We start from the raw sequence: 26,434 nt of genomic DNA on the forward strand, positions 1-26,434 counted from the left end.
TTTAGTACTTGATGCTACGCCACTTTCAGTCTTTTATTGGCTTGCTTATTTTCATCTTTAACTTCAGATGCATCCTCTTCCCCGATTTCCGTCTTCAGACTCTCCATTTCATCGTCTTCCTGGCTTTTTTCGTCCTCCGAGCTATCCGAGAATACAATGGGTCCGTTGCCCTTAACAAACATGATTGTTTTGCCCAGACGACGGGACTCAGCCTTCAGAAAGAGCTGCCGGCAATGCCTATCCACTGCGTTCTTCCCTTGGTCCTCCGACAATCCGAAAATAAAGGCCCTTAAATAGAACAATAAATAATTATTGAACTGAGTGGTGTTACGGATAATATCTCACAGATTGGCCACATCGTAGGGGCCCCTCAGCTGAAATTCGTGAGCCGCTCCGCTGCTGAAGATGATGTTCTTTGACTTTCCTTTGGTGCAATAGTTCTGGGCGACCTTAATCATGTCCTTCCTGTTATTCGAGTCGACTATAGCCGGGGCGTATTTAATCTCGAAGAACATTCCCCGACGCACAGCCACCTGGTAGGCCTTTCGATTGACCAAAAGCCGGGATCCAGCCACAGGATCGAAGGTAATCAAGTCCCCGTTGAAGGCGGTGCAGCAGTGCTTGAAATAGCTATATTGAAAAGCGAGTTCGATTTCGAGAGGTACTTCTGCAACTTACAGTCAAGGCGGCATCCGTTTTGGGTTGGCCGGCAATTATGTTGAACTTTCGCAGATTCAGGGAGACACCCTGGAACGGATCTTAAAATATAGATGCTTTCAACGCATTTTATCAACTCACCATCGCATGCGCCACATTGACATCCACGTAGAGAATGGTGATTCTCTGCAGGATCCGCAGCTGGTCCCGGAACTCCTTGCGCAGATGCTCGACCTTGTAAGGCTCGGGAAACATCTCGGATCCCCTTTTGCCGGCCTCCTTCTTGCTGTGGTCAAAACTCTGGTCGATGGCAATGGTTTTGTAGCCCACTGAAGAGAGTTTGTTGTAAACGAAAGGTCGCACCTTGGAAACCCACAGTTTTGACTCACATTCCACTAGCTCGTTGAGCAGGCCCCTCATTACCTTGTCGTCCTTGTTGTAGGGGATGCTAAAGTCGTAAAACGGCCGTGTTTGCTCCATTTCTGGGTTTGTTTTGATTTTGAAGGAGGCCCAAAGCGTGCAACCGTTAGTGATGTCGATATCACGCGCTGTTTTTCGATAACTGTAATTCGTATCGGGGATGGTCACCCTGACCAGCCAGCTGATTCGAAAAAGAAAACAACAACAATTCGGATGGATTCCTAAGTTTGAATGGAGGAAATCAAGCACCGGAAGTTCCGGGGGAAGAACTACACACCCGAGGACGAGATGGTCCTCCTGGAGCTCGTGGCGGAGGAGAAGGCCGTGATCCAGGATCCAAAGTCGGATGCCGGGACGTGGTCAAGGAAGCAGCGGGTTTGGTGGGACATTGAGGAGCGGTTTTACTTGAGGACCGGAAAAGTTCATCACCCTGAAGCGCCAGTGCAGGGCCGATCTGAGGGAAAAGAACATTAAAGAGCCCAAAAAGGGCGCCGTCACGGAGTTGATAGTCTCCATGATCCATGCAGATTCGGAAAAGCCCACAGCGGAAAAGTCCTCGAAGGAAAAGCCAAAGGCGAAACAGCCAGTGGAGGACAGCTGCACGGAAATAGATACTAGTATGTATGGGGTATCAAATATTCTGAATATGATAAATAATTCCCCTAAGTTATTATAAAAGGATAAAACAAGGATACAAAATTTAAGGCGATGATCTTTAAGTACTGAAAGGATAACCACTTTTTTAAATGTAGCAACCCCTTCATAACCGATACCCTTCAAAAATACACTTGAAGATTTTCTATTAAAACATACAAGTCTCTTTCAAATACGCTCTAATTTCTTAATTCAACTTTATTGCAGGTAACATAAAAACCGAATTAATCGGCGATTTCATTCGAGACCGCAACTATGATGATGATAACGACGTAAGTTATTTATTCTTTAAGCCGAATCGCTTTGTAAAGTCCTTTATTATCTGAATAGGTTGGAGATTCGATCTCATTCCATGATGACACTCTTGCCGAGGAACCAACAACCTCCAGTTCTGGCTGGTCCGAAAAAATGATGCCAGAAAGGGGGAAGGAAGCCCCCAAGGGAATAATAGAGGAGCAAAAACTCAATCTGTTCCTGCTGCAACAGGAGTTTCTCAGAACAAAGACGCTGCAGTTGAAGGAAATGCATGAGATGGTCATGGAGGAAAAAAGAATAAAGCTTAACCAAGAAGTTCGAGAAGGAAAACTTCGCATAGAGCTCTTGGAGCTGGATAAGTTGGAGAGAAAAGCAAAACTTAACATTAAGACATAGTCAAATAGAAAACATAAATAAACTGTAGTTATTAAATTTTAAATGATCATTTTCCTTTTAAATGTTCAGGTATTAAAACAAAAATCTACATTTATTAGCGATCATAGGAACAAAAACATGAGTGGCGTTTTCGTAAGGCTCGAAGTCAAGTCATCGTCAAAGCGGATCCTGTGCTTCGACAGCTGCTATCGTCGGATCGCTGTCCGGATTCTTGGACACCTCGTGGTTCTCCTCCCCTGCGTTGTGCTCCTCGAACTGCTTGGCCTTGGCCCTGCGTGACTTGATGAGGATCCCGTGGCCAGGACAGTCGCGATCGTTGATGTAGCACCTGTCTTTGCAGCAGACGCGGCACAGCTGGAACTCGCACTTGGACCCCATGGGATTGGCGCATTCCGAGCAGTATTCCAGCCGCCGTTCGTGCCGCTGGTGGATCTGGGCCTCCGTCTTGTTGGGTCTTCGCTGCCGCCTCCGCAGCTTTTTCATCCGCTTGCGGGAGATCTCGTTACCAGCATTGTCAAAGTACTGCCGCTTGGCTCTATTGGGATCCTCGGCCTCGCGCACCTTTTCGGCGATCTTCTGGCGGTGGGATTCGGGTGAGGCGCGTATGTAGGGTTGGCACAGCCAGGGCGCTAGTGGAAGCTTCTGCAAAGGTAATTTATATTATTTATTTAAGGTCGTTTTTACCTCTTTACCTCTTCCTCTGACCCAGCAGCCATTTCCTCCAGTTCGTAGGGCACCTCGCCCTTGTGGAAGGGTTCATACTTGGCCTGCACCTGTTGAACGACAGTTTGAAATTGCACTAGCTGATTGGCAGTGGCCAGGTATTGCCGCAGCTCCGAATTCTGGCGGATATTCATACTGAAAAGGGAAGAGGTCAGAGGATTCAGAAAGTTCGCTTTCAACGGAGAAACTCTTTAAGCTTACATGTGGTGGAAGAGCTTGAAGAGATGCCCTCGAATGTAGGAGCTCGGGCAGGGATGGAGCTGCACCAGCTCCAAGTACTCACTGGCCATCTGCCAAACGGGCGGCGACACTCCCTGGAAGAGGGCCGGGTTGTGTAGATTGCCCTCGGCGCTCATTACACCATCGACTCCCGTTTCTGCCAGACAGCGATGGACGTCCTCCAGGCCCAGGATGTTGCCATTGGCAATCATGGGGATCTTGATGTTCTGCCGCACCTCCTTAATGTAGTTCCAATCGGCCACGCCGGTTAGCGGACCCTTCTGTTCCCTGGTTCTCCCGTGGACAGTGAGGAGCTGACAGCCGGCAGCCTCCAGCATTTTGGCATATCTGATGGTCTTTTCGAGCTCCTCGAAGATACGAATCTTGCAGGTCACAGGTACGGATAGCTTTGCATGCAATGTGCTCACTGAAATGGCGGAAGAATAAACATTAGAATAAGATCAAATGATTGAATGTGATTTCCCACTCACCAATCTCCGTCAGCAGTTCCCACTCGTCCTGCAGAAAGGACCCGTAGTGACCCCTCTTGGCGATGGCCTGGGGGCAGCCCAAATTGATGTCCACCGCATCGCAGTGGTCCTGTGCCAGAAGGGCTGCCTCCAGAATCTGTTGGGCATCGTTGCCGCAGAACTGGATGATCAGTGGCCTGTCCTCGCTGCACGTCTGCAGGGCGTCCTTGCGATACTTGGGATCTGTGGCGAATAGGTTCGCATGGTACATGGGCGAGTAGCACAGCTCGGCGCCATATCGCCGGCACAACATTCGCCAGGCCAGCTCGCTTTGGTCCACCATGGGTGCCACGACATAGCGCGGGGATCCCAGGGCTGAGCGGTAGAACTCGTAGCCGGTGAGCTTGCTTCGATTTTTATTGACTTCGCCAACCTCATCGTTCACCATGGCCAATTTACTTGTAAACTGAAATAAGAAGAGGGAATTGATATTACGAAATAATCGGAACGTTGTGCAGGTCATTTTATAAGTATGTGGTTGGATTCTCTAACATTCTACGTTTCTTCACATTTTTAAGCGGTTTTCATGTTGGAATTTTCCGTTGTTCCCATGTCTTTCAAAATTGGAGCCCAAAGCTCCTCTTCTAAATTCCATAACTTCAGTTTTTGGATTCCGATTTGGACGTGGAATACCTATATGTGTTCGTGGTTGAATTCTCTAACGTTCTGCATACAAGTTTTTCTTCGAAACGAGGGTCAAGTTTTTAACCCATTTTCATGTTGGAATTTTCCGTAGTTCCCATGACTATCAAAATTGGAAGCCAAAACTCCACTTCTAGATTCCATAACTTCAGTTTTTGGATTCCGATTTAGACGTGGGATACCTCTATGAGTTCGTGGTTGAATTCTCTTACGTTCTGCATTCAAGTTTTTCTTCGAGACGAGGCTCAAGTTTTTAACCCATTTTCATGTTGGAATTTTCCGTAGTTCCCATGACTGTCAAAATTGGAACCCAAAACTCCACTTCTAAATTCCATAACTTCAGATTTTGGATTCCGATTTAAACGTGGGATACCTCTATGAGTTCGTGGTTGAATTCTCTTACGTTCTGCATTCAAGTTTTTCTTCGAGACGAGGGTCAAGTTTTTAGCCCATTTTCATGTTGGAATTTTCCGTAGTTCCCATGACTATCAAAATTGGAACCCAAAACTCCACTTCTAAATTCCATAACTTCAGTTTTTGGATTCCGATTTAGACGTGGGATACCTCTATGAGTTCGTGGTTGAATTCTCTTACGTTCTGCATTCAAGTTTTTCTTCGAGACGAGGGTCAAGTTTTTAACCCATTTTCATGTTGGAAATTTCCGTAGTTCCCATGACTATCAAAATTGGAACCCAAAACTCCACTTCTAAATTCCATAACTTCAGTTTTTGGATTCCGATTTAGACGTGGGATACCTCTATGAGTTCGTGGTTGAATTCTCTTACGTTCTGCATTCAAGTTTTTCTTCGAGACGAGGGTCAAGTTTTTAACCCATTTTCATGTTGGAATTTTCCGTAGTTCCCATGACTATCAAAATTGGAACCCAAAACTCCACTTATAAATTCCATAACTTCAGATTTTGGATTCCGATTTAAACGTGGGATACCTCTATGAGTTCGTGGTTGAATTCTCTTACGTCCTGCATTCAAGTTTTTCTTCAAGACGAGGGTCAAGTTTTTAACCCATTTTCATGTTGGAATTTTCCGTAGTTCCCATGACTATCAAAATTGGAACCCAAAACTCCACTTCTAAATTCCATAACTTCAGTTTTTGGATTCCGATTTAGACGTGGGATACCTCTATGAGTTCGTGGTTGAATTCTCTTACGTTCTGCATTCAAGTTTTTCTTCGAGACGAGGGTCAAGTTTTTAACCCATTTTCATGTTGGAATTTTCCGTAGTTCCCATGACTATCAAAATTGGAACCCAAAACTCCACTTCTAAATTCCATAACTTCAGTTTTTGGATTCCGATTTAGACGTGGAATACCTCTATGTGTTCGTGGTTGAATTCTCTTACGTTCTGCATTCAAGTTTTTCTTCGAGACGAGGGTCAAGTTTTTAACCCATTTTCATGTTGGAATTTTCCGTAGTTCCCATGACTATCAAAATTGGAACCCAAAACTCCACTTCTAAATTCCATAACTTCAGTTTTTGGATTCCGATTTAGACGTGGGATACCTCTATGAGTTCGTGGTTGAATTCTCTTACGTTCTGCATTCAAGTTTTTCTTCGAGACGAGGGTCAAGTTTTTAACCCATTTTCATGTTGGAATTTTCCGTAGTTCCCATGACTATCAAAATTGGAACCCAAAACTCCACTTATAAATTCCATAACTTCAGATTTTGGATTCCGATTTAAACGTGGGATACCTCTATGAGTTCGTGGTTGAATTCTCTTACGTCCTGCATTCAAGTTTTTCTTCAAGACGAGGGTCAAGTTTTTAACCCATTTTCATGTTGGAATTTTCCGTAGTTCCCATGACTATCAAAATTGGAACCCAAAACTCCACTTCTAAATTCCATAACTTCAGTTTTTGGATTCCGATTTAGACGTGGGGTACCTCTATGAGTTCGTGGTTGAATTCTCTTACGTTCTGCATTCAAGTTTTTCTTCGAGACGAGGGTCAAGTTTTTAACCCATTTTCATGTTGGAAATTTCCGTAGTTCCCATGACTATCAAAATTGGAACCCAAAACTCCACTTCTAAATTCCATAACTTCAGTTTTTGGATTCCGATTTAGACGTGGGATACCTCTATGAGTTCGTGGTTGAATTCTCTTACGTTCTGCATTCAGGTTTTTCTTCGAGACGACGGTCAAGTTTTTAACCCATTTTCATGTTGGAATTTTCCGTAGTTCCCATGACTATCAAAATTGGAACCCAAAACTCCACTTCTAAATTCCATAACTTCAGTTTTTGGATTTCGATTTAGACGTGGAATACCTCTATGTGTTCGTGGTTGAATTCTCCTACGTTCTGCATTCAAGTTTTTCTTCGAGACGAGGGTCAAGTTTTTAACCCATTTTCATGTTGGAATTTCCCGTAGTTCCCATGACTATCAAAATTGGAATCCAAAACTCCCCTTAAAATTCCATAACTTCAGTTTTTGGATTCCGATTTAGACGTGGGATACCTCTATGAGTTCGTGGTTGAATTCTCTTACGTTCTGCATTCAAGTTTTTCTTCGAGACGAGGGTCAAGTTTTTAACCCATTTTCATGTTGGAATTTTCCGTAGTTCCCATGACTATCAAAATTGGAAGCCAAAACTCCACTTCTAGATTCCATAACTTCAGTTTTTGGATTCCGATTTAGACGTGGGATACCTCTATGAGTTCGTGGTTGAATTCTCTTACGTTCTGCATTCAAGTTTTTCTTCGAAACGAGGGTCAAGTTTTTAACCCATTTTCATGTTGGAATTTTCCGTAGTTCCCATGACTGTCAAAATTGGAACCCAAAACTCCACTTCTAAATTCCATAACTTCATATTTTGGATTCCGATTTGGACGTGGGATACCTCTATGAGTTGGTGGTTGAATTTTCTAACGTTCTGCATTCAAGTTTTTCTTCGAGACGAGGGTCAAGTTTTTAACCCATTTTCATGTTGGAATTTCCCGTAGTTCCCATGACTATCAAAATTGGAATCCAAAACTCCACTTTAAATTCCATAACTTCAATTTTTATATTCCGATTTGGACGTGGAATACCTCTATGATTTTGTGGTTGAATTTTTTAACATTCTTAGTTCAATTTTTTAAACGAGGGTCTAATTTTGAACCAAATTTTATGTTACATTTTTTGAAATTTTCCATGTGTGCAACAAAATAGTTTATTCGCAGAAAGGATTTTTTCAAACTATTCAACGGCGGTTACACTCCACATTTAAGACCTACTTTTTTATTGAGCTACTGAACTCAAGGACATAATTGATTTGAAAATTTCCCAGGTGGTAGCCAAAAACATTACTCATGCTGCAAACGGGTTGACAAATGTCCGCAATGCAGTCAAATATTGTGGCTCATTTTTTAGCAGCCACAAAGGGGGTGAATTTCCCAAGGCACCCACGCATTTTCGCAGCCAACTAATGCTAATTAGCGACGCATTAGCGGCGACTGGGAGCGGCCGAGCGACTGCGGAAAAGCCACGCACAGCTGGGCAAAGCCAAACAAATTTACATTGAGCTGTTGACAGAAAAACCCGCATGGGAGAAAAACAAAAATCCAAAGGAAAGGGGGAAAAGGGTGCGGAAAGGGGTCTAATTTCAGGCACTTATTAGGGACTTTTTAAATATACTTTGTTAAATAGCAATTACCTCTATACAAATATGTCGTTTCAAAACAAGGTAAACGGATGTTGATTTATGTCGTCCACTTGTGAGCAACCTAATAACATAGTAATTCCGTTTTATACTTTGTGAACTATTTAATTGCTTTTACTTAAAAAGTCCTTTTAAAATTAAGTAGTTAAACTGGTTTTAACTAACTAGATCTTTCTGTTAGCATCCTAAAAACGGTTTAATATACTTCAACAAAAACTGCATTTTCATTCGGAGAACCTATTTAATTCCTTAATAGACTTTTCAATTTCACTTTTATTGCAGCTGCAATCGCAATCGCAACGTCTGCTGTTTGTTTGCGCTTGGTCCAATTAATTTGCTTCGACCACCTCCATCGGGTTTTCTTTAATATCTTCTCTATCTGCCCGTACTCACTTTTCCCGCCGCTTTTCGCTTTCGTTTTTGGGCTTGGCCCAGTCAAAGAAGCGTGAAAATTGCGCTCTAAGTCAATGCACACCAGCAAAAGCAACAATTACGAGTAAAGCCAAACAGCACAACTGCAACAACTACCACAACATTTAACAATGGCGCTCTAATTGAGTTATTCAAGTTGTGCATGCAACTCAAAACTTTAAAGTTTGAGCCCTTCTTCTTTCCAGCAGCTTATCGAAATTTTCCACTTGCGTTTTTGGATCGTATCGCATTGCACAGGGGAGCACACAAAATTAAATGGCTTAAAGTAAGTGCAGTGCGATGTGCGGTTATAAGGCTTTGAAGATCCATTATATCATGACTATTGAAGTTACAAATTTTATGATTGCATCCAAATGACAATATCAGTATCTTTATTGGTTGTGAGAAATTAAAAACCCAATTGTGGAAGTTCAGTAAAAAAATTTAAAATTTAAAGAGGCATTAAAGACCTATCATACCATTACCCATTACATTAAAACATATCAACATCTTATAATAAATTAGGCTTGTTGTAAGATACTAAAAACTTTTAAGACTCTTTTAAATAATAAGATATTTTGTTATTTAACTAGAATTAAGAATCTATTTAACATTCCCAATTTTGTCTGAGTATAGTATATTTCCCTAACCAACCTTATGGATACGGATCGCACCTGCATCTTTGCACACCCGAAAACAAGGTAACCCTTGGCAGCTTGCACAATAACTTGCGTAACTTGGCCCGATTGGAAATTTACTTTGCAGCCACTCGCACACAAACAAAGGCAGGAAAAGTTTCCACATTGAAAGTTTACTGACCGGAAATGGCATGCAATTTTATCAATGGCGAAGGCAGATTCGGATTCAGATTTCCATCTAGACTTTCTGGGGTTTCTTCTGCTTCTTCGTTTGCCAGGACTTTTCCTACTTTTCCCTGTTGCTGAACTTTTTTCGCTGACAATGCACAGAGCCATTTGAAGCCAATGTCTGCGAGTAATTAAAGTTTAAATGGCCAGGAAACTTTTCCGCCCCTCCAAACGTAAATTGCATAAGAACTGAACCGAAAATAAAGTGCAGCCCCCTCCTCAAAAAAGATGGGCGTGGCTGCTGTTGCGCCGCCAGCTGTTGGCTTTGTCATAATTATGCCCAAATTACAGCCAAGTTGCCAAATGAGACGTCCATGGGGATTACGAGGGGCAGGAAGAAAAGGCGGAGCCGGGACTCTGGGCATTTTGCAATTAAGAACTTTTCCGAGAGCGGAGGGGGGCAAGAAAACCGAATGCAACATGAACAAGTCCGTTCATGTCGGCCGATTGTACAAAAAGTGATTTACAAGTTGAAACGAAAATTACAGTTCTCTGCTTTTTTATTTGCACAAAAGTTCGGCACATTAAATTAGTGGTCTACGTTATGCAATTATATTTACTACACAGTCTAATGAGTCTTCCATAAATTTATCATTTTATTTATGAACCAGTATTGGAAGAAACTAAATTTTTTTAAAACCACTTAAAGATTAGTTTTCACAACTTTGTTGTACCTGCTTTGAACTTTAAGTAAATTATTTTTAAAACTTTAAAGGTGTCTAGTTTTCCTCAGTGGTATATAAACAGTTTCTCGTTTTTATTACGTTGTTTTCAAAAGTTTATTGCTCTGTTGAGTCCTAAGTTTAAAATATTGAAATGTCTAGAGATTCTGATAACAGCCCTTAAAGTTACTGAATGTGGTATTGGACAAACTACTCTTAAAGTAACAATCAAAATATTTCATCCCCATTATCCCCACTTTGAATGGACTCCCAGCTGAGTAAATTATATAATTCCCAGCCAAGCACACAGATACCGATGGTCAGCCGCAGGGTGGCCAAAAACGGCTGTGCAAAATGCAAAATGTGCAATTGCGAAGACCGCAGACAACTGCACTTTGTTTCGCATCTGCCGGAGTTGGCGGCGAGTAATTGAATTGGAATCTTGCAGCCGACACTGGCAGTAGCTTTTCAAAGCTTTCGATTTCTGCGGTGCCGGGCGAACGATAATTAATAATTTCCGCACCAATTAAGGCGGTCCAAGACCAAGACCAAGACCGAGAGCATGGCCAAGGCAATCTCGGCTTTCACTGGAAATGCCAGAACCAATGGGGCACTCGAGCATAGGAGCCCATCAGCCTTCGGCCACGCCCCCAAAGGCTACACATCGCTGGCGGTGGAAATTACCCAGCCCGGGATCCTCCTACTCCAATTTTCAAAAATGGGCTTGCCACCTATTCGCAGTGGGGCCGCGTTATATATTCATTTAGTGTTAACCTTGCAGCACGTTGGTCAGTCGCCATAAAAAATGCAAGGGATTAATTTAAAGGGCACGCTAACTGTAAGTCCTGGGAAGGGGTGGAAAAGGTTTCAAAGAAGGAGAAACAGTTGTTATGGATGGGACTACCTAAGCAATTTTTAAACAAAAAAATTAGTAGGTACATAAATATATATTTTAATAATGGGAGAATATTAATAATATTTTTGTATTGGCATTATATTTAAACCTAACTCAAGAGATACAGTTTGAAGTAATAACATTATTTGAGAAAGAAAACATTGTATATTTTGTAAAAGCAATCTAAAACTGTTATATCAGTGTCTAGAGAACCTTTAAATCAACTTTTCCGATCTCTGGGAAGGGAGACAAAGCTGAAATATTAGCCCGGAGCCATGGGAAAACTGCAGACTCTGCCAGTTGCCACGCCCCCTTCTTGAGGCCGCCCAATGCTAAAACCCAATCGAATGCTGAAGGCCACTCCAGACTGCAGACGGAGGAAGCTCGATAAAAAATTGGTAATGCGAAAAAATGTGAATTAACTGGCTTGCCATTCAACGAGGCGTTAAATCCTTTCAACCAACAAAAATGGCTGCAAAGTGGGCGGGAAGGGGAGAAGGGGCAGGGGTATTGGAGGGGAGTGACCTGCTGAGCTTGCCATTTCAACTTTGACATCTTCTCCTTTTAATTCTTCCTTGTGGTTGTGTTTTCGCGTGGCTCCATCTAAAACTCAGACAAGTAAGTCTGCTCCTCGCTATTTACGTACACTGGGAGAAAAAATAGTCTTTTTGAGGTAGGATTAGCATTTTTTTAAAACCATATTAGTTATATTAATTTTGAATTATTAAAAACTTTTATATTACTTACTGAATATTTTAATTGACCTAATTATTTAGTTAACCTTTTTTAATAAATGTATCCCAGTTGGTTGAGATTTTTTCAGAGTTTTCTCGCAGGGTTCGGCTGCTGGGTCCTTCTCCATTTCCCCATTTTCGCTGTTTTAGTGCTTGGCTTGCTTTACATTTGTTTCGCTGTCGAACTTGTAAAGCGACAAGCGAAAAGAAAAGCCAAAACGGGAAAGCAGTCAGGAGACAGACACTCTCGAAATAGCGATGCCAGCTCCAAAATATGACCTCATTCCCACACACACACACGCTCATGGGTTTTCCACGAGTTTTCTTCGCATTACGCACGCAGAAAAAAGTTAACAAAGGATTGGGGGTAACTCAACAGCAACTGCAAAGTAATTGCAAAGCTTTCACACTCTTACAGAGGGTGTTTAATAGATACTCTTACCTAAAATTCTGTTCATTAATTTTTTTTTATCCGACTTGTATGTGTTCTCAAAAAAGCATTTTATGCAAGCCTTTTGATGAGTGGGTTCTGATCCCATGGGCTCTGATCCCATGGCTTCTGATTCCATATAATATCATATAAGGGCATAACAACTTCGATCCGTTCAAGCCGTTCCTTTTTCTCTCACTCGCCAAGTGCAATGAAATTCCAAGTGGTCAAGAGTGGTAAATGGGTCCGAAAAAACTGGGTTGGGGCGCCGTTAGTTGTGGTCTATTTGAGCGCAGGCTTCAGCGCTCGGCCCCCACAATCCCTGGAAAATACCCCACCCCATTTAACATGCAACTGGCGACTCCCCATGGCGTGATGGCAATCAAATTGAAAAATAAAAACTCTCTTTGCGTGCAACCACAAAACACCAAAAAAAAAGTGAAAACACACACAAAAACAGTCCACTACAATGGCAAAATAACCATGGCTAACACAAAAAAAAGGGAAAATGGAATGAAAATTGTTCCCAGAATTGACCGTTTTATATTGTGCCAAAAGTGGCGTGGCGGCCTTTGCGATTAACCTATTCAAGTGACCTCGAGTGCGTCTATACAGCTGATGAAAAGTGATTAAAGTTTTGCAGATAGAATATCAATAAGCAAACACTCAATTTTATTTGCCAGGCACCCAATTATAAATGTAAGTGATATGTAAATTCAATTAATTGGGAAATCGATCTCTTGGTTTTTTAACCATTAATTCGGATGTGCTTTCAAAGGTAATTTTTTGCACACGTCCTTGGCTAATCATAAATAAGAACGTAATTTCCCAACTTCGACAACTTAACCAAAAACTTTTTGTTCCCACTGCGAGCTGAAAACAAAATGGGTTAATGGGCGGACTTTTAAAGCGCCGCTAGATGTCGCCACTTAATGAAATGCAAGCAGCCTGCCCTTCACATTTGGGGACCCAGTTAGGTCTGGCATTTCTTATGCAAGCGGGTCAAAGTCAGGCCAGCTGGTGGTCCCGTCCTCCATTCCTCCACATTCAAACACAGGGAAAAATTAAAGGTACAACCATAGATATACCGAATTAAAAATATATAACAAAACAAAAAATAGTTATTGAAATATAAGTGACTGCCTCGATTTAATCCTTGTAAACTATATACACATTGTTTTGTTCTATCTGGAAAAAGGAGTTCCCATTTTTAAATCCAATACAAATATAATTCCAAGTGCAAGGCTCCTGCTCTTGAGCCAAGTGTTCTGGGTGTACAATCCATTTGCTGACGTAATAAACCATAATAAAAGGCCGAAGCGCGTAACAAGCCCGCATTGTGCCCATTTCAAGGACAATATGATGGTAGCTTTGGCCCCAAATGAGGGAGGAGCTGGAACTTGAAGAGATGTGGCGACAATTTGGCGTCTACGGATGGGCGTTTCCCCGCCAGCTAGACACAATTGAAACGCGGCCAAGTTATGAATGCAGCTCTCATCACTTCGGATGTACATACATAGAAGAGGCTCTCTGTTTGCCTGCACTCAAACTTTGGGGGGTCACCTCCGTTTATTTACCATCCTCACCTGTAACCTTTCCAAATTGGTTTATTAATTAATTCTGGGGCGCCTATGCCTCGGATTGAGGGTTCTTACGTTTTCGCGTATACTCTTTTCCAGGCACCCGGCCGTTCTCTAATGTCGTTTGCACACTTTTGTGAAATTTTATTACACACAGCTCATTAGGACTAATGATGCTTGTTGCCTGTCAGCCTTGATTCCGATCCAGCTTACACAGGAAAAAATATTTTTCGATAAAGTAAACAAGTCAGTGCTTCGTAATTAAAGATTAACATATCCTTGGTGTATAAAATAGTATTTCAATATCGTATAAAAAGTTGAGGAGGCTTTAATGCTATTTCAAGTATTCTTCAAAATTTGCCCTAACCATACGCTTGTTCTCCTCTTTTAGGTTGATAATTACAGCTCATAAGATGAATATCTTTCCTCTCTGTGTAAAGGAACTTGAGACGAGGACTAGAGCCTGAGACTGTAGGTGAGGAAGAGCCTGTAGTTTCAACTGCAGTGACAATAATAAAGGGCTGCCTGTTGGCCTTGCAGGATGCATAGTATAGGGTGGATATATACTCTATATGGCGGATGCGGATGAGCCAAGAGCCGTGTTTGACTGTCTGCGTGTGCACTTAATTATATTTGTATATGCCCAGACGATGACGTTGACGGTGACGAAGCCAACTGAGGCCAAATGGCCAAATTGAACGTGAATTCTGCTGATTGACTTTCAAACAGAGCAATGTGGCAAGAAACTAGAAAAGGGCAGGAAAACCTTTCCTAGGAAAATCAAAAGAGGTAAGAGGTGAGTCAATATAAAAGTGGTCAATTAATTTATATTTCATATACAAAATCGATTAGTTTTTGGTGAATCAAAGTTTTGGGCTAAGAAACTTTTTATGAATGCCCAAACTATAAATTTTAAAAGAAATAAATAAATTGTTGCTTTTTTATCCCACCACTAAAGTGTGTAATTGCTCCTGAAAAGAAAATGTTGCCTACTTAACAGGCGTTGCTCAATTAGTTGGCCCCTTATTCGAGGATAGACGTCTGGATTGGTTTGTTTGACGTGTTGCCACAGTGCTGCATAGACGCATATGCACGGCAGAGCTTAACAAATTACCTGCTAGTCCTGGCTAAGTAAGTAAATATTTATATAAATGCACAGTTCATTCAGTTTTTTTTAAACGGAAATAAAAATAACACAAGTATAAAAAGTAATAAAACATTTTTATGCAAAAACTAATTAAGATAATAAATGCGTTTTTAGAAACGTTTACTATTTCAAAATAAAATAGAAAAAATCAAGGGAAACACAGAATTTTTTTAATTTTTCTTGATGCCTAAATATTATTTTTTTCTTTATTTTATACTTAGTAGTAAACTACTATTTTTACCGCTGCTGTAGGCACACACACGCAGGAGAGCACTTAGATACTCCCACAGTGAAAGATCCTTGGGCACTCACAGATACACACTCCTTGTGTTTATCTGTTGCAAAGTGAGGAGCAGACAAACAAGCCAAATGACACGTACCCATAAATCCCCGACATTTTATTGCCAACGCGCTAAGCTCTGCGTCTGTGTGGGTGTGCGGGTGTGTGGGTGTGAGGGTGTAAGGTGTGCCGCTGTGTGCGTGCCAGTGCGTAGGTGTGCGAGGGGGAGCGTGTGTGGCATGCGTGTGATTTGTTTTGGCGAGGCAAACACATGACACAAAAGCCAAACAGGAAACATAAAATGCCAACAACAATTTACTTTGTTAATTTACGTGCAAGTATTTGCATAAATAATAAAAACATGCCGAAACGGCTGAAACAATAAAGAGAAAGCAATATAAGAAATTTTAATACTTTCGAGTGATTTGTCGTGGGTTCCCTTGACGCCACTTTGGCAATCGATTGCTAGGATTTGTAGGAATTTTTAGTTGTGTCAATAAATTGGTTTCGATTAAGCAATATTAACAGATATATGGGGTCTCGGTTTATTTGTGACATCCATTCACATCGTTTTATTTATTTATCAAATGATTACTAACCCATTTTGAAACGATAGGCTACCATATTTATACATTTTTGTTGTGAGGTGCATTCCATAAATTAGAAGTTCCGCCTGCAGTTATCATAAATTATAGTTATATGCGTTCATACTGACACTAATTGAACTAAATTAAAAAGCTATTAGCGCTCGATTTTAAAGAATGTGCAAAATTGACTGCTAAACTGTATATGTTGTGTTTAAATTGAATTATTATTGCTCGCCATAAAGTGCACAACAGACCTTTGGTTCACTTAAACAAACTAAAAAATTTTGTATTTTTAGGTAAATTTAGGCGAAAAACGTTAAAATAATAAACTGACTTATTAAATAGCTTAAGCTAAATTAAATATTTTATCATTAATGAATTTATATCAACAGACTGGATTATTAAATAATTAAAATCAATCGAAAATCTAACATGTTGCATTACCCACTTTCGAAATTTAAAATATTGTACTAAGTATATCAACGGAACACTGTTGTTAATCAAAGGGTAATACTTTGGATTATTAAATAAATTGTTCTTCCTGTAGAACTTCCCATTATTGTAACTTAAAAAGCAGGATAATTACTTTCCTCGAATCGAACCACTTACAGGAACCACAAAATTGCGCATACGCAGCGTGGAGGCGACAGTTGATGGGGGCACAACAAACAATGCAGGTAACTCGACCATAATGACCGCAACGTGAAGCAAGTTCTGCAAATGGAGCCACTGCGCCCGATGAAATTGTCAACACGTCCGGGGCAATATCCCAAGCCGCTCGGAAGCCCCACATACTATTCTCCATTCGGCCGGCCTGGTAAATATTTAAAGTGCAAACGAAAAGGGGTCAGAAGCGACCTCTGAGCCACGGCAATCAGCAATGATGACCCTCCCATTTGCCACCTGGTGGCCAATGATAGTTTTATAGCCGGCTTGTTGTGGCCACTTTTGTTTGTTCTCCGTCGTTTTTATTTCACTTTAGTATCTTTGCTCTTTTTGCCATTCAACGTCATTGGAGAGCGATTTACAAGTCTCTTAGCTTCTACAAAAATATCAAACGAAACATTATTTTTTAGATTAAACCATCTTTATTTTATTATATTTTTACAGTACAAAGCATGTCCTTAAATGTTTTGAACTCATTTCTACAGCACACTTATCTTGGCCTTAATCCTGTTTCACTTTATTCAAATATCTGTTTTGCATACTCGTAAATATCTTTCCTTTAATTTTCATTTAAAATATTTTCTTTAATGGACTTTGTTAACTGCACATTTTATCAAAATAGATTTATTATAATCGTGCTCTAAGTTTCGCACTTAATTGGCTGGGCTAAATTAATATAATTATTGTTTTGTTTTTCAATCTTTTATTTGTTTTCTGACATTCCTTTCCCAATTTCCACGCCACCACGTTTGCAGTCTCGTACACATTTCTTATATTTCTCTGTTAATTTGTTTTAGCCTAAGTTGCAGAGGGACCTACCCACAAATCGGTTCAAGGGCCTATCTGGAAAGTCATTAACTAAATTGAAAAGCATATTAGAGGGGCGGCCAGGCGGTCGGATCCACCTATGTCTGTGTGTTCTGAATATTCCACCTGACTGAGAATTCAACAAAAGAGCCGAGAGCCAGAAGTTCGTTGAACCAACGAAAAGGGAAAAGCAAAGCAGCTGAAAATGTCATTGCAGGGCGCAGGAAAAACAAAAGGAGTGGGTGGAGTGGCCGGGCGGAGTGGGAGTTGGAGCTAGCCTAACTACCATTGCTAATAACAACCCGGAAAGGGAAGGGGAAGGGCGGGGGCACTTGGAGGCGAAGGCAACTGTCTGGACTGATGAGACATCGCACCCAATTCAGGCCCAATCAATCATGATTCGTTGACATATCTATGGAAAGGGTAAAATTCTCCTTCAGGCAATCTGAGAAATTAGGCAAATTTCCAAAGAACATGTTGCTTTTACACACGAAAAAAATACCATCACAAACTGGTTATTTCAAGGTTTTGAAGAAGTTACAATACGTTATTCGTGTTTTAGAATATCAGTTTAGGGATGCATAGAACAACAATAATATTCAAGTTTAAATTCTTTTATGTCAGTTTTTAATTTCAGTGTTTCTCTATCTCTCGGCCAAAAATGCAAAACATTTTCGGCTTGCATGTCAAAGAAGTATTGAAATGGCAACAAGAAAATGTTTTATAATTGATGCACGGCCATAACCAGGGCAACAAAAGCAACAAGAGCGTTGCATTTGTTGCCATAGGGAAAGTTACTCCACTGGGGAAGTCCCAGTCCCCATTTCACCTAGAACATTTCTGCTTTATGTCTCGTAAACAAACTTCACAAGCGGGAATCAAACTGAAAATTCGGGGGCGTTGCCTGGCAGTTCGCCCTAGCCACACTGGGGGCGTGGCCAGGAGTCGGGAGCACGGGAACATGACACGAACATGCAATTAAAGTCGAATTTATTTTTATACAAATAAATACGCACACATTCCGTATTTTATCTTTTCATAGCCATCTGAAAGCTTTCACCCACAGAATACAGAGATCCTCCAGGTGTCTCCAGGCACTCGGGTGCATGCACCTGGACAGACGCCTCTGAAGTGTGACTGGATGGTCAGACAGCCGGATGAATATATGCATTTCGTATACATGGGCGGCACCAGAAAAGGAAAAAATACTGATTGGAAAACCAAAGGAAAAGATTGCGTTTGGCGGGGAAAGGAGCAAGGAAGATGGCCACTTTGGTGATTCCTATTTAAAATTCAAATTTCGGGGGAGCTTTCTTGCTAAACAGAGTGTACACAAAGTAAAGAAGATTTCTTTGGGGGTAGAATGAAAAAGAAAGGTGAAACAGGTATCAAATAACATTGTAATAGAGAAGAAGATTGGAAATATGTTAGGGATTCTTGATATATAATAAACACATAAAACGTTTCGATCAATTTGAAATCAATTTGGGGCTACCATGTTATAGGTATAACTCTCATAATGGATTTTCGGTTAGTTGGAACTACTAAGGAAATATATACTAAGAACAAGAAAAGGAAAATTCCAATTCCGTAACATCGTATATGTGCGTGCTATTCATGGAATCGTCACAATCGTCGGCCATTATCGTTTCTGCTGTGAAACAAAACACGAATAGCATAATATATGTGGCACACATGTCGGATACGTAATGAAGCACGAGGCTTTTGTGCTCGTGTGTCTCCAGGCAGCAGGTGCAGTTCCAAATGTTAACGCCAAGTGCCATCAAATTAAACATTTCCACACAGATACACACACAGAAGCGAACACCCACAACGTCACACAAACAAACGCACACAAATACGGAGCCACAGAAGCGCCCTCAAAAGTATGCAGCGTGTTTTGCTTGCGGAAATAAACGAGGAAAATAAGAAAGGCGAGAAAATTGTTGCTCCAGCTGTCGGTGCAGCAAAGTCTGCATTGAAAATCCATTTATAGTCGTTGCATTATGTTATTTTCAGTCATTTACCAGGCGTCTGTCGCTTGTCACTGCAAACGAACTGAACTCGAACTGAGTGGGAGCACCCTGCAAAAATGCTTGTCAGTCTTCCGGAAGTCGCGTCTTTCTAGACACGGGCTCAATGACATTCCCTCTGGCTGCCTCCTTCCCACCGTATCCATCTATTCAGGTATCCATGGGTGTCCCCATCCCCGAGAGGCACAGTATTTGCAGTCAAGTCGCGTTGATTTGCCGTGTGTTACAAAGAATGGGGTCTCTATAATTAACTTGCCATTTATTTTGGCCTCAATCCGCCGACAGGGTGACCGAAATACAAACAAAGTGCACTGCGAAGTTAAATTAACTAATTGGTATATCAGCGAATAAAAAGAGAATAATTTGTAAACTATATTATATTATGCCAACCAGTTTGAACAAAACTTTTATAAAAAAAAAACAAAATTGCAATATGCCAGAAGTAAAACTATCTTAATACCCCTGATTTTATTTAGGATTATGTCATCACAAGCTATAAGGATGACACTTTGAAGAGGATAAGTAGAAAGTTAACTCTGTTTTAAGTAGAATGTTGGCGGAAAACTTTTCCAACTTTGAAAACAAATTTATCATGGTATAAAGTTAATGGGTAGTAGTCTGAAGTTCGGTGGTTAAGTATAGAGTAATTATTTGAAACTTTAAGGGCCGTATTGTTCGAAACTTCGGGTGACCTTTTCTTTTTTGATTAATAGTACAAAAGTATTTGAAAGTATGGCGTGCACACTGCCCCAAAATATATTTGCAACTTATTTACAACTGTTTAAGTAGTTTGACCTGTAAATTAAATGGATTTTGGTAAGTTTCCAGCTTATTTGCTCCCATTTCTTTCATTTCAAACATTTATACATATTGAAAACGGAAGATGTATTTTTAGAAGCCAATTGATAACCCATCCCATGAATAAGCACATTAAAACCGAGAGTATGGATTCAGTGATTGAGGTTAACATAAATTGATTTGGAATGGCCACTAAAAGAAAAACTAATCACACTCCGCCCCGAGCAGCTCGACGGCCACTTCCTGTGCTCAAAGCGATTCTCTTTCCAGCAACCCATCCACCTGACACTGTTGCCACTCCCCACATCCCCACCTGCTCCTCACCGGTTAAAAATGGACTCTTCCTGCTGTCAGTTTCAATAACACGAATCGCCGACTGTCTGGGGGGGTGATAAAGACCACCGCCACCTGGTACCCGGAGTGTCATGTGCGTAGTCGTTATGGCTGTCTATCCATATACCTATCACTGCCTTTTAGCCCCGATAGCTGTCCCACTGACAACTGAGCAGGATGAGCACATGAACTCAATCCCATCCAATCCCGCTTTGACGCATTTCCATTTCTACGTTTTCCAGACCTTGTTTTCCTGACTTGTGCCGCCTTAATTATTCAGCTTCGGCATATTTAATGGGCCCAGAGACAGTCGTCAGAATCAAGTTTAGAGCCCCTGACAATTGCCATCGGCAGTTGGCTGGGTTTTCCCCGGCACTTGAATTTAAATCGAATGAAAACATTTGCGTAACTATTTGGCAACATGCTGCAGTTGTGTCCTCGCTCCTTTTCCCTCTTTTTTTCTGGCTGCCAGATACACGGCCACACGGATTCAGATACAGATACAGCGAAGCTTCAGCTGCAGATACAATACGTAATCACCCGACGCCTTCGCTCGCACATTTTCCAAAATGAAAATCAATACCGTCCAAGGGGTGGGTGTGGAAAAAAGTGAGTAAACTCTAGGGGGTAGACCACCCAACTCCAACTCTTCGGCACATGCTGTTGCATATTTTATCAATTCAACTGCAAAGTCATTCAAAGGATGCCAAAGACTTGTTTAGTTTGGGGGAAAAACAGTGGATGCATTTAGGGACTGACTATGTTTTCCGGATGGAAATAGAAAATGCAAGGAATGTCGATGGCAATGTGGATTAAGTATAAAAGACGATTTAGAGAATAGAAACCAATAAGATCGTATTGAGATAAATGTTATGTCATTATGCAGCTGTTAAAATTTAATAAATAAAAATAAACTCCAATATTTTCTTAGTTTTATGTCTTATGTCAAGATTAGGAACTTAAGTAAATACTTGAAAAGATTAAGAAGAACAGAAAGTGCTTTTGGAATTCTTCCAATAATCTAAGTTTATGATAGAGAGATACCATATGAGTTATTCGTATTTAACAACTAATTAAACTTATTAAGTAGTTCATAAATCAAACAGTTTTTAAGGAGTAACAAAACGCTCTTCATATAAGTAAAACTAATAACTTGGCTTCTTTATAGCAAAAATTCCAATCTTTCCTATTACCTCTCCACACCAGACTCAGACTCTTAATAAATCAAATATGCAATCCACAGACTCAAACAAAGGAGCCCCGACCAAAAGCGGTAATTAAGTTTGGCCATGAAACCGCATCGCATCAAAGGCAATTTCCTTTCCTTCTGGCCCTGACAGCTCACCACCCAGTTCCAACCCCACTCCCACTCCTCGTGCTTAATTGATTTCAGTTATGACTTTCGATGCTTATTTGCGGATTAATTGATTTCCGGAATCCAACAGAACTGCCTGGGATGCGGGGAATACTAAGGCTAAGGCTATAGCTAAGTCTAACCTAGGGACCAAACAGAAACCATCAAGGACACTCGATTCTAGGTGCTGCTCGAGTTGGAGCTGAGGCTCTGCAGGGAGCTGTTGGAGGCGGTCTTCCTCAGCGTTTCCCCTGCCAAGCTGCACAGATTCTGGACGAGAAGCGCCGAGGAGTTCCCAGAGTTGCGGTTAAGCAGCGGCGAGGACGTGGCTTTGGCCGGATTGGAGTTCGAGTTGGCTAGGTTTTGGTGGTGGAGGTGCCTCAGAGGCTGCGGCGAGGTTGGATTCGAGAGGCCGGACTCGTGGATGGGCGACAGAGTGGGCGATCGTGTCCGCAAGAAGTGCTTCCGCCTCTGCCGGCGATAGACATTCCCCAAACTGGGCAGCGTCCGGCTGTTCGTCTGGCTGTTGTGCTGATTGTGCTGCAAGTTGCTGGCAAATCCCAGTGTCTCGGCCAGCTCCGCCAACTCCTGGCTGGTCTGGTTCATTTTCCTCCTCGTCGGCGGCGGCAGGGCAGGCGGCAGGGTCAGCGTATAGGTGGTCACGCTGTCGTCCCTTATCACGGATGTGGGCAGCAGCATCAGCTCCTTGCTATTGCCGCACGAGGGACTCGTGCTGGTGCTCAGTTCGCTGCTCTCCAGGGAACTCCTGCTCGGCGAACTGGCCGGCGGTGTGGGCGTGGCCGTGGAGTTGGCATAGCCCCGCCCAGCCGCCTGCAGTTGCAGCGGGCGAATCTGATTCTGCTTGATGGCAGAACCACCGTGATTCTGGTGCTCCTTGGCCGCGATTCCATGATGGGCCCCATGGCGACAGCGTGGTCTTCGATAGCGCCCCAGCAATCGCAGCATGTGACGAAGTCGGGAGCTCCTAGGCGGCGTGGGAGTGGCCGTTGTCGTAGTCTTCAGCGGCAGCTCCTGTTCCAGGCCGCCGTTTAGGGTGCGGATGAACTGTATGGGCAGCTCCTGGGCATTCAGTTTGGCCGCTGCTGCTGCCTCCTCGCGTTCGCGGAACGTAAGAGCAGCTAGGAGATCGTTGGGCACATCGGGGCTATCCGGAACTGAGGCGCAGCAATTCCATTTCCTCCTCCAACGCTGATTCTTCGAGATGTTCCCAGCTGCGGTGGCTGAGGAGGAGGAGCCCCCGGTTTGGCTGGTCAGGGTGCGGGTGCTACTACTGCCACCGGCGCTGCTCGCGGCTTCCGAGGATCCCCTTCTCAGTCGGAAGGTGCAGAGGGTGCACTGCTCGGTGTACTGCAGATAGGTCGCCGGTCTCTGTGGACGTGGTTCGGCCGAGACTAGCGATCCTTTGGCCAAGCTGACCCTGCGCTGCAAGGAACTGGCCGCAAAGCTGGAGCAGCAATGGAAGCTACTGAGCGTGTCCTGCTCCACCTGAATCTGCGGCACAGTCTCCTCCAGCAGCGAGCACACATAGACAGCTTGCCTACTCTGGTGAAACTCCCTGGAGCTGGCACAGCAGTGCAAGCGCAGGGATTGCTCTGTTTGCCCCACCGCCTCCTGTGACTGCTGGCTGGGATGAGGGGCACTGGAGCAGCAGTACAGCTGCTGGCCACCTGGCATCGACTTGGACGGATTGTGTGGTTCGGGCAAGGAGGCCGAAAAGTGTACGCCTCCATTTTTGGCCACACCCACGCTGGAAGCTCCCTCCAGGAGCTGCTTGGTCTTGGCCTCCTGTGCCTGCCGATGGTTCCTGATGTACTCGTAGGTGGTCAGTCCCAAAAACGAGATGTAGATGTGGAAGAAGCACAGGTGCAGCAGCAGTCCCGCACTCACGGCGGCGAGCAGGCCCAGAACGCCCAGGAGAAACAGGAAGATGGTCTCGTTGAGTCCAATCCCGCCCAAAACAGGCTGCGTGACGGTATGATTGGAGAGGCTCGTTCCAGACTGTGTGGTGCTAGCCTCTATCAGGGCTGTAAAGTTTTCCAGGAGGGTGGGCAGTGTGGAGATGGTAATGTTGGCCAGTTCCTCGTCCAGGAACTCCTGACGATCTTCCTCCTCCACCGCCGGCTGCTGCTCTAGCAGCATCATGGTGCCGTTGCCCAGGCTCAGGGTGAGGTTTATGTAGTCGCCGCCCTCCATGGGGTGGCTCGTGTCCATGGGACACCAGTAGAAGCTCAGCCACTCTGGCTGGACGTAGTAGAAGACGATCTGGGCCACCACGGCGGCCACGATGACCAGGGTGGCCACCACCGCGCTGACCACGCACATCAGGAAGGCCACATAGTTCCGCGACCCGATGCAGTGGTTCAGCCACTTGCAGTGGTGATCGAACTTGCCCACGCACTTGTTGCACACGGAGCAGTGCTTGGTGCGGCTGGAGGATGTGCGGATGTTGCACAGATGGCAGCGCCCGTTCTCGATCACGTGGCTGTGCTTCGTCCGGTCGAATTCTGGGACGATCCGGTCGTTGCGATGCACCCGCCGCAGTTCTTTGTCCGCCGGATCCGTCAGCAGGGCCGTCAAATGGGAGGCAATGTGCACCAGGTAGAGGCCCGTGATCAAACCGTACAATGGGCCCTGAATGCGGGCATGAAAGGCCGGAATGAGCACCCAGTAACTGGCCACTCCGAACAGGAGGAGCACCAGCCAGCCAAAAAGCTGAAGAGGATGCAGTGGCAGCTGCAGTCCGTGGAGGCGTCTTCCCTTCCGATGCTGGACATCGGCGATGTTGTTCTGGTAGCTCACCAGCTGGGATAGCCGCCACAAGGGCTGGTTCCTTCTCCTCGTTTCACTCTGGTCACCGGAGGTGATGGTCTCTAGTGGATCTCCGCTTCCCGAGGACTTTGGCTTACTGACCGGAGTGGCGACTCCCTTTACGGGCTCCTCGATGAAGGTCTCAGTCAGGCTGGCAGTGGTGATGGTTATGATGTGGTCCGTATCCGTCCTGACTCCGTTGGCTCCTTTGGGTCCCGGCTTTAGACCAGCTGCTGTTGTGGACATCGTGTCGTTGGGTTTGGAGAAGATGGCTCGGATGATGAGGATGATGATGATGTGTGAGTGATGAAAGGTCCTGCTTGGCAGCTGTACATTACATTCGATGCTAAGCCACGCCCTCGACGGATGATGCAATCCAGTGGAGGCCTATCCTCGTTCATATAATTCCCAAGCGGTTTTTCAGCATGTTTCGATGGTTTAAAGTTCGACTTGGGATTACAAAAGATTACAGAGCTGGCTGTAGTTTTAACGAGTTTTCAAAGTGGTTTTCTTTTTCGTTATAACTATTTTTCACTTTCTACCACAATGTTAAATTTCAAATGCTAAATTTTGCTTATTTGCTTTCAATATGGTTGGGTTACTTGTAAATAATATCCTTTGAAAATTGATTTGATTTGGTGTTTAACTTTTATGTCATTTTATCTCAAGAGTCCAGTGTAATATTAATGTCCTTTTTTATGATTTTGTCCTTTTTCACTTTGTCTGGCTTTTATTGTTGCAGTCTTTTATTGGCTTTCTCTTTTACGGTACCGAACTTGTATTGTTATTCACCAACTCCTTTTACACTTTTGTTTGTTTTTCAAACGATTTTGTTGTTGATTTTGTGCTCTCTCTCTCTGGCACTCACACACAATTTAATTGTTTTGCCTTTGATATTTTCTATTTGTTGTTGCGATTTCTGAATGGCGCAGTTAACGGTTCATACGTGAATGTATTTTGTTTTTCGCGTTTACTCTCAAGTCCTTGCTGTGGTTGTTGTTTTTGTTGGTGTAACTGTGAGGGGGTGGTTACACTGGCAGCGGGCGCAGAAAAGCAGGATGGTCGCCACCCCCTTTTTTTCGGAATTTCTGCTCTATGATTTTCCTGTTCGCTTTGCTATTTGTTTGACTCCCACACATATGTACAAAGAGACAGGCGAGCACACACACAGATACACAAGGCACAGGGTTTCCGAGTTAAAATAACAGTAAAACGGGCGATGCGATGGCGTTCGCGTTTACCGTAACTGGAGCGCTTCAAATCGCACAACCGACTCCTTCAACCGACGCGACCAAACGAACCAACTCCACGCAGAGTAACCAACTTGGAAGCTCACGGCGCTCAATTGAAGCGAACCGTGCTGCAACACTGGCAAAAATATTACCTTTCTATTAAAAGCAAAAGTTTAGTTTCACTAAATTTATATGAACATTTTTTATACCTTCAAAATTTAAGATGCGAGTCCTTAAAGTCTCCTAAGTTTAATGCTTACGACAAGTTTATTTGTTTGTTTTTCTGAGTGCAGCTCATGTTCGACAAGGTTTGACAACCCTTCCGAGTTCTTAAAGCATCCAAATACCAATTATTACTGTTGTTAAACCACACAAGCGTACAGATTAAAAAAATGTAAATTAGAGGTAGATCTTAAAGGATCCCTGTTTAGTTATTTTTTTATTTCGGATTTTTACAAAATACATTTAAAAAATGTTCCCCACCTAAAACATTATTTCGCTTACACCATTGTAACCTAAGAAACTATATCGGTGAGCACTGGTGTTCCAAACACAAGTTCCCTCTCTTGGTTCGAAGTCGCTCTCAAACGCCAAATGAGAAAGTGCGAGAGAAAGCCTCTCCCGTTGAAAGTGATTCG

The 26,434-nt window shown here is 43.0% G+C and overlaps 4 protein-coding genes across 5 annotated transcripts in view; 1 reads left to right on the plus strand and 3 right to left on the minus strand.

Annotated features, from left to right (window-relative positions):
• Rpp30 (ribonuclease P protein subunit Rpp30) lies at positions 1-1,207 on the minus strand. The gene is made up of 5 exons (XM_017083507.4): positions 1,047-1,207; positions 799-986; positions 679-747; positions 346-620; positions 1-288 (listed from the first exon to the last, which is right to left on the minus strand). The coding sequence occupies exons 1-5, from the start codon at positions 1,135-1,137 to the stop codon at positions 15-17; spliced, it is 897 nt and encodes a 298-aa protein (XP_016938996.2). The 5' UTR covers positions 1,138-1,207; the 3' UTR covers positions 1-14.
• Positions 1,208-1,507: 300 nt separating this feature from the next.
• Positions 1,508-2,425, plus strand: LOC108016762 (uncharacterized). The gene is made up of 3 exons (XM_017083520.4): positions 1,508-1,694; positions 1,939-2,003; positions 2,062-2,425. Exons 1-3 carry the CDS (start codon positions 1,592-1,594, stop codon positions 2,380-2,382), a joined length of 489 nt encoding a protein of 162 aa, XP_016939009.2. The 5' UTR covers positions 1,508-1,591; the 3' UTR covers positions 2,383-2,425.
• Positions 2,426-2,446: 21 nt separating this feature from the next.
• Positions 2,447-26,434, minus strand: part of Dus1 (Dihydrouridine synthase 1) — a 28,736-nt gene continuing 4,748 nt past the window's right edge. The window contains exons 2-5 of one of the 2 annotated variants that reach the window (XM_017083495.4): positions 3,816-4,260; positions 3,307-3,751; positions 3,075-3,240; positions 2,447-3,021 (exon numbers count right to left, since the gene is read on the minus strand). In XM_017083495.4, the coding sequence (XP_016938984.2) occupies positions 2,539-3,021; positions 3,075-3,240; positions 3,307-3,751; positions 3,816-4,242 (1,521 nt within the window). In that variant the 5' untranslated portion in view covers positions 4,243-4,260 and the 3' untranslated portion in view covers positions 2,447-2,538. Of the gene's footprint in view, positions 3,025-3,074; positions 3,241-3,306; positions 3,752-3,815; positions 4,261-26,434 lie in introns of both variants that reach the window. The other variant, XM_017083487.4, reaches the window with a different exon arrangement.
• On the minus strand, positions 16,809-25,885 carry LOC108016729 (uncharacterized). Its single transcript, XM_017083461.4, has one exon. It carries the CDS (start codon positions 24,808-24,810, stop codon positions 21,916-21,918), a length of 2,895 nt encoding a protein of 964 aa, XP_016938950.2. The 5' UTR covers positions 24,811-25,885; the 3' UTR covers positions 16,809-21,915.

The sequence above is a fragment of the Drosophila suzukii genome, chromosome 2L, assembly GCF_043229965.1.
Source record: "Drosophila suzukii chromosome 2L, CBGP_Dsuzu_IsoJpt1.0, whole genome shotgun sequence".
NCBI classification, from domain to species: Eukaryota; Metazoa; Arthropoda; class Insecta; order Diptera; family Drosophilidae; genus Drosophila; species Drosophila suzukii.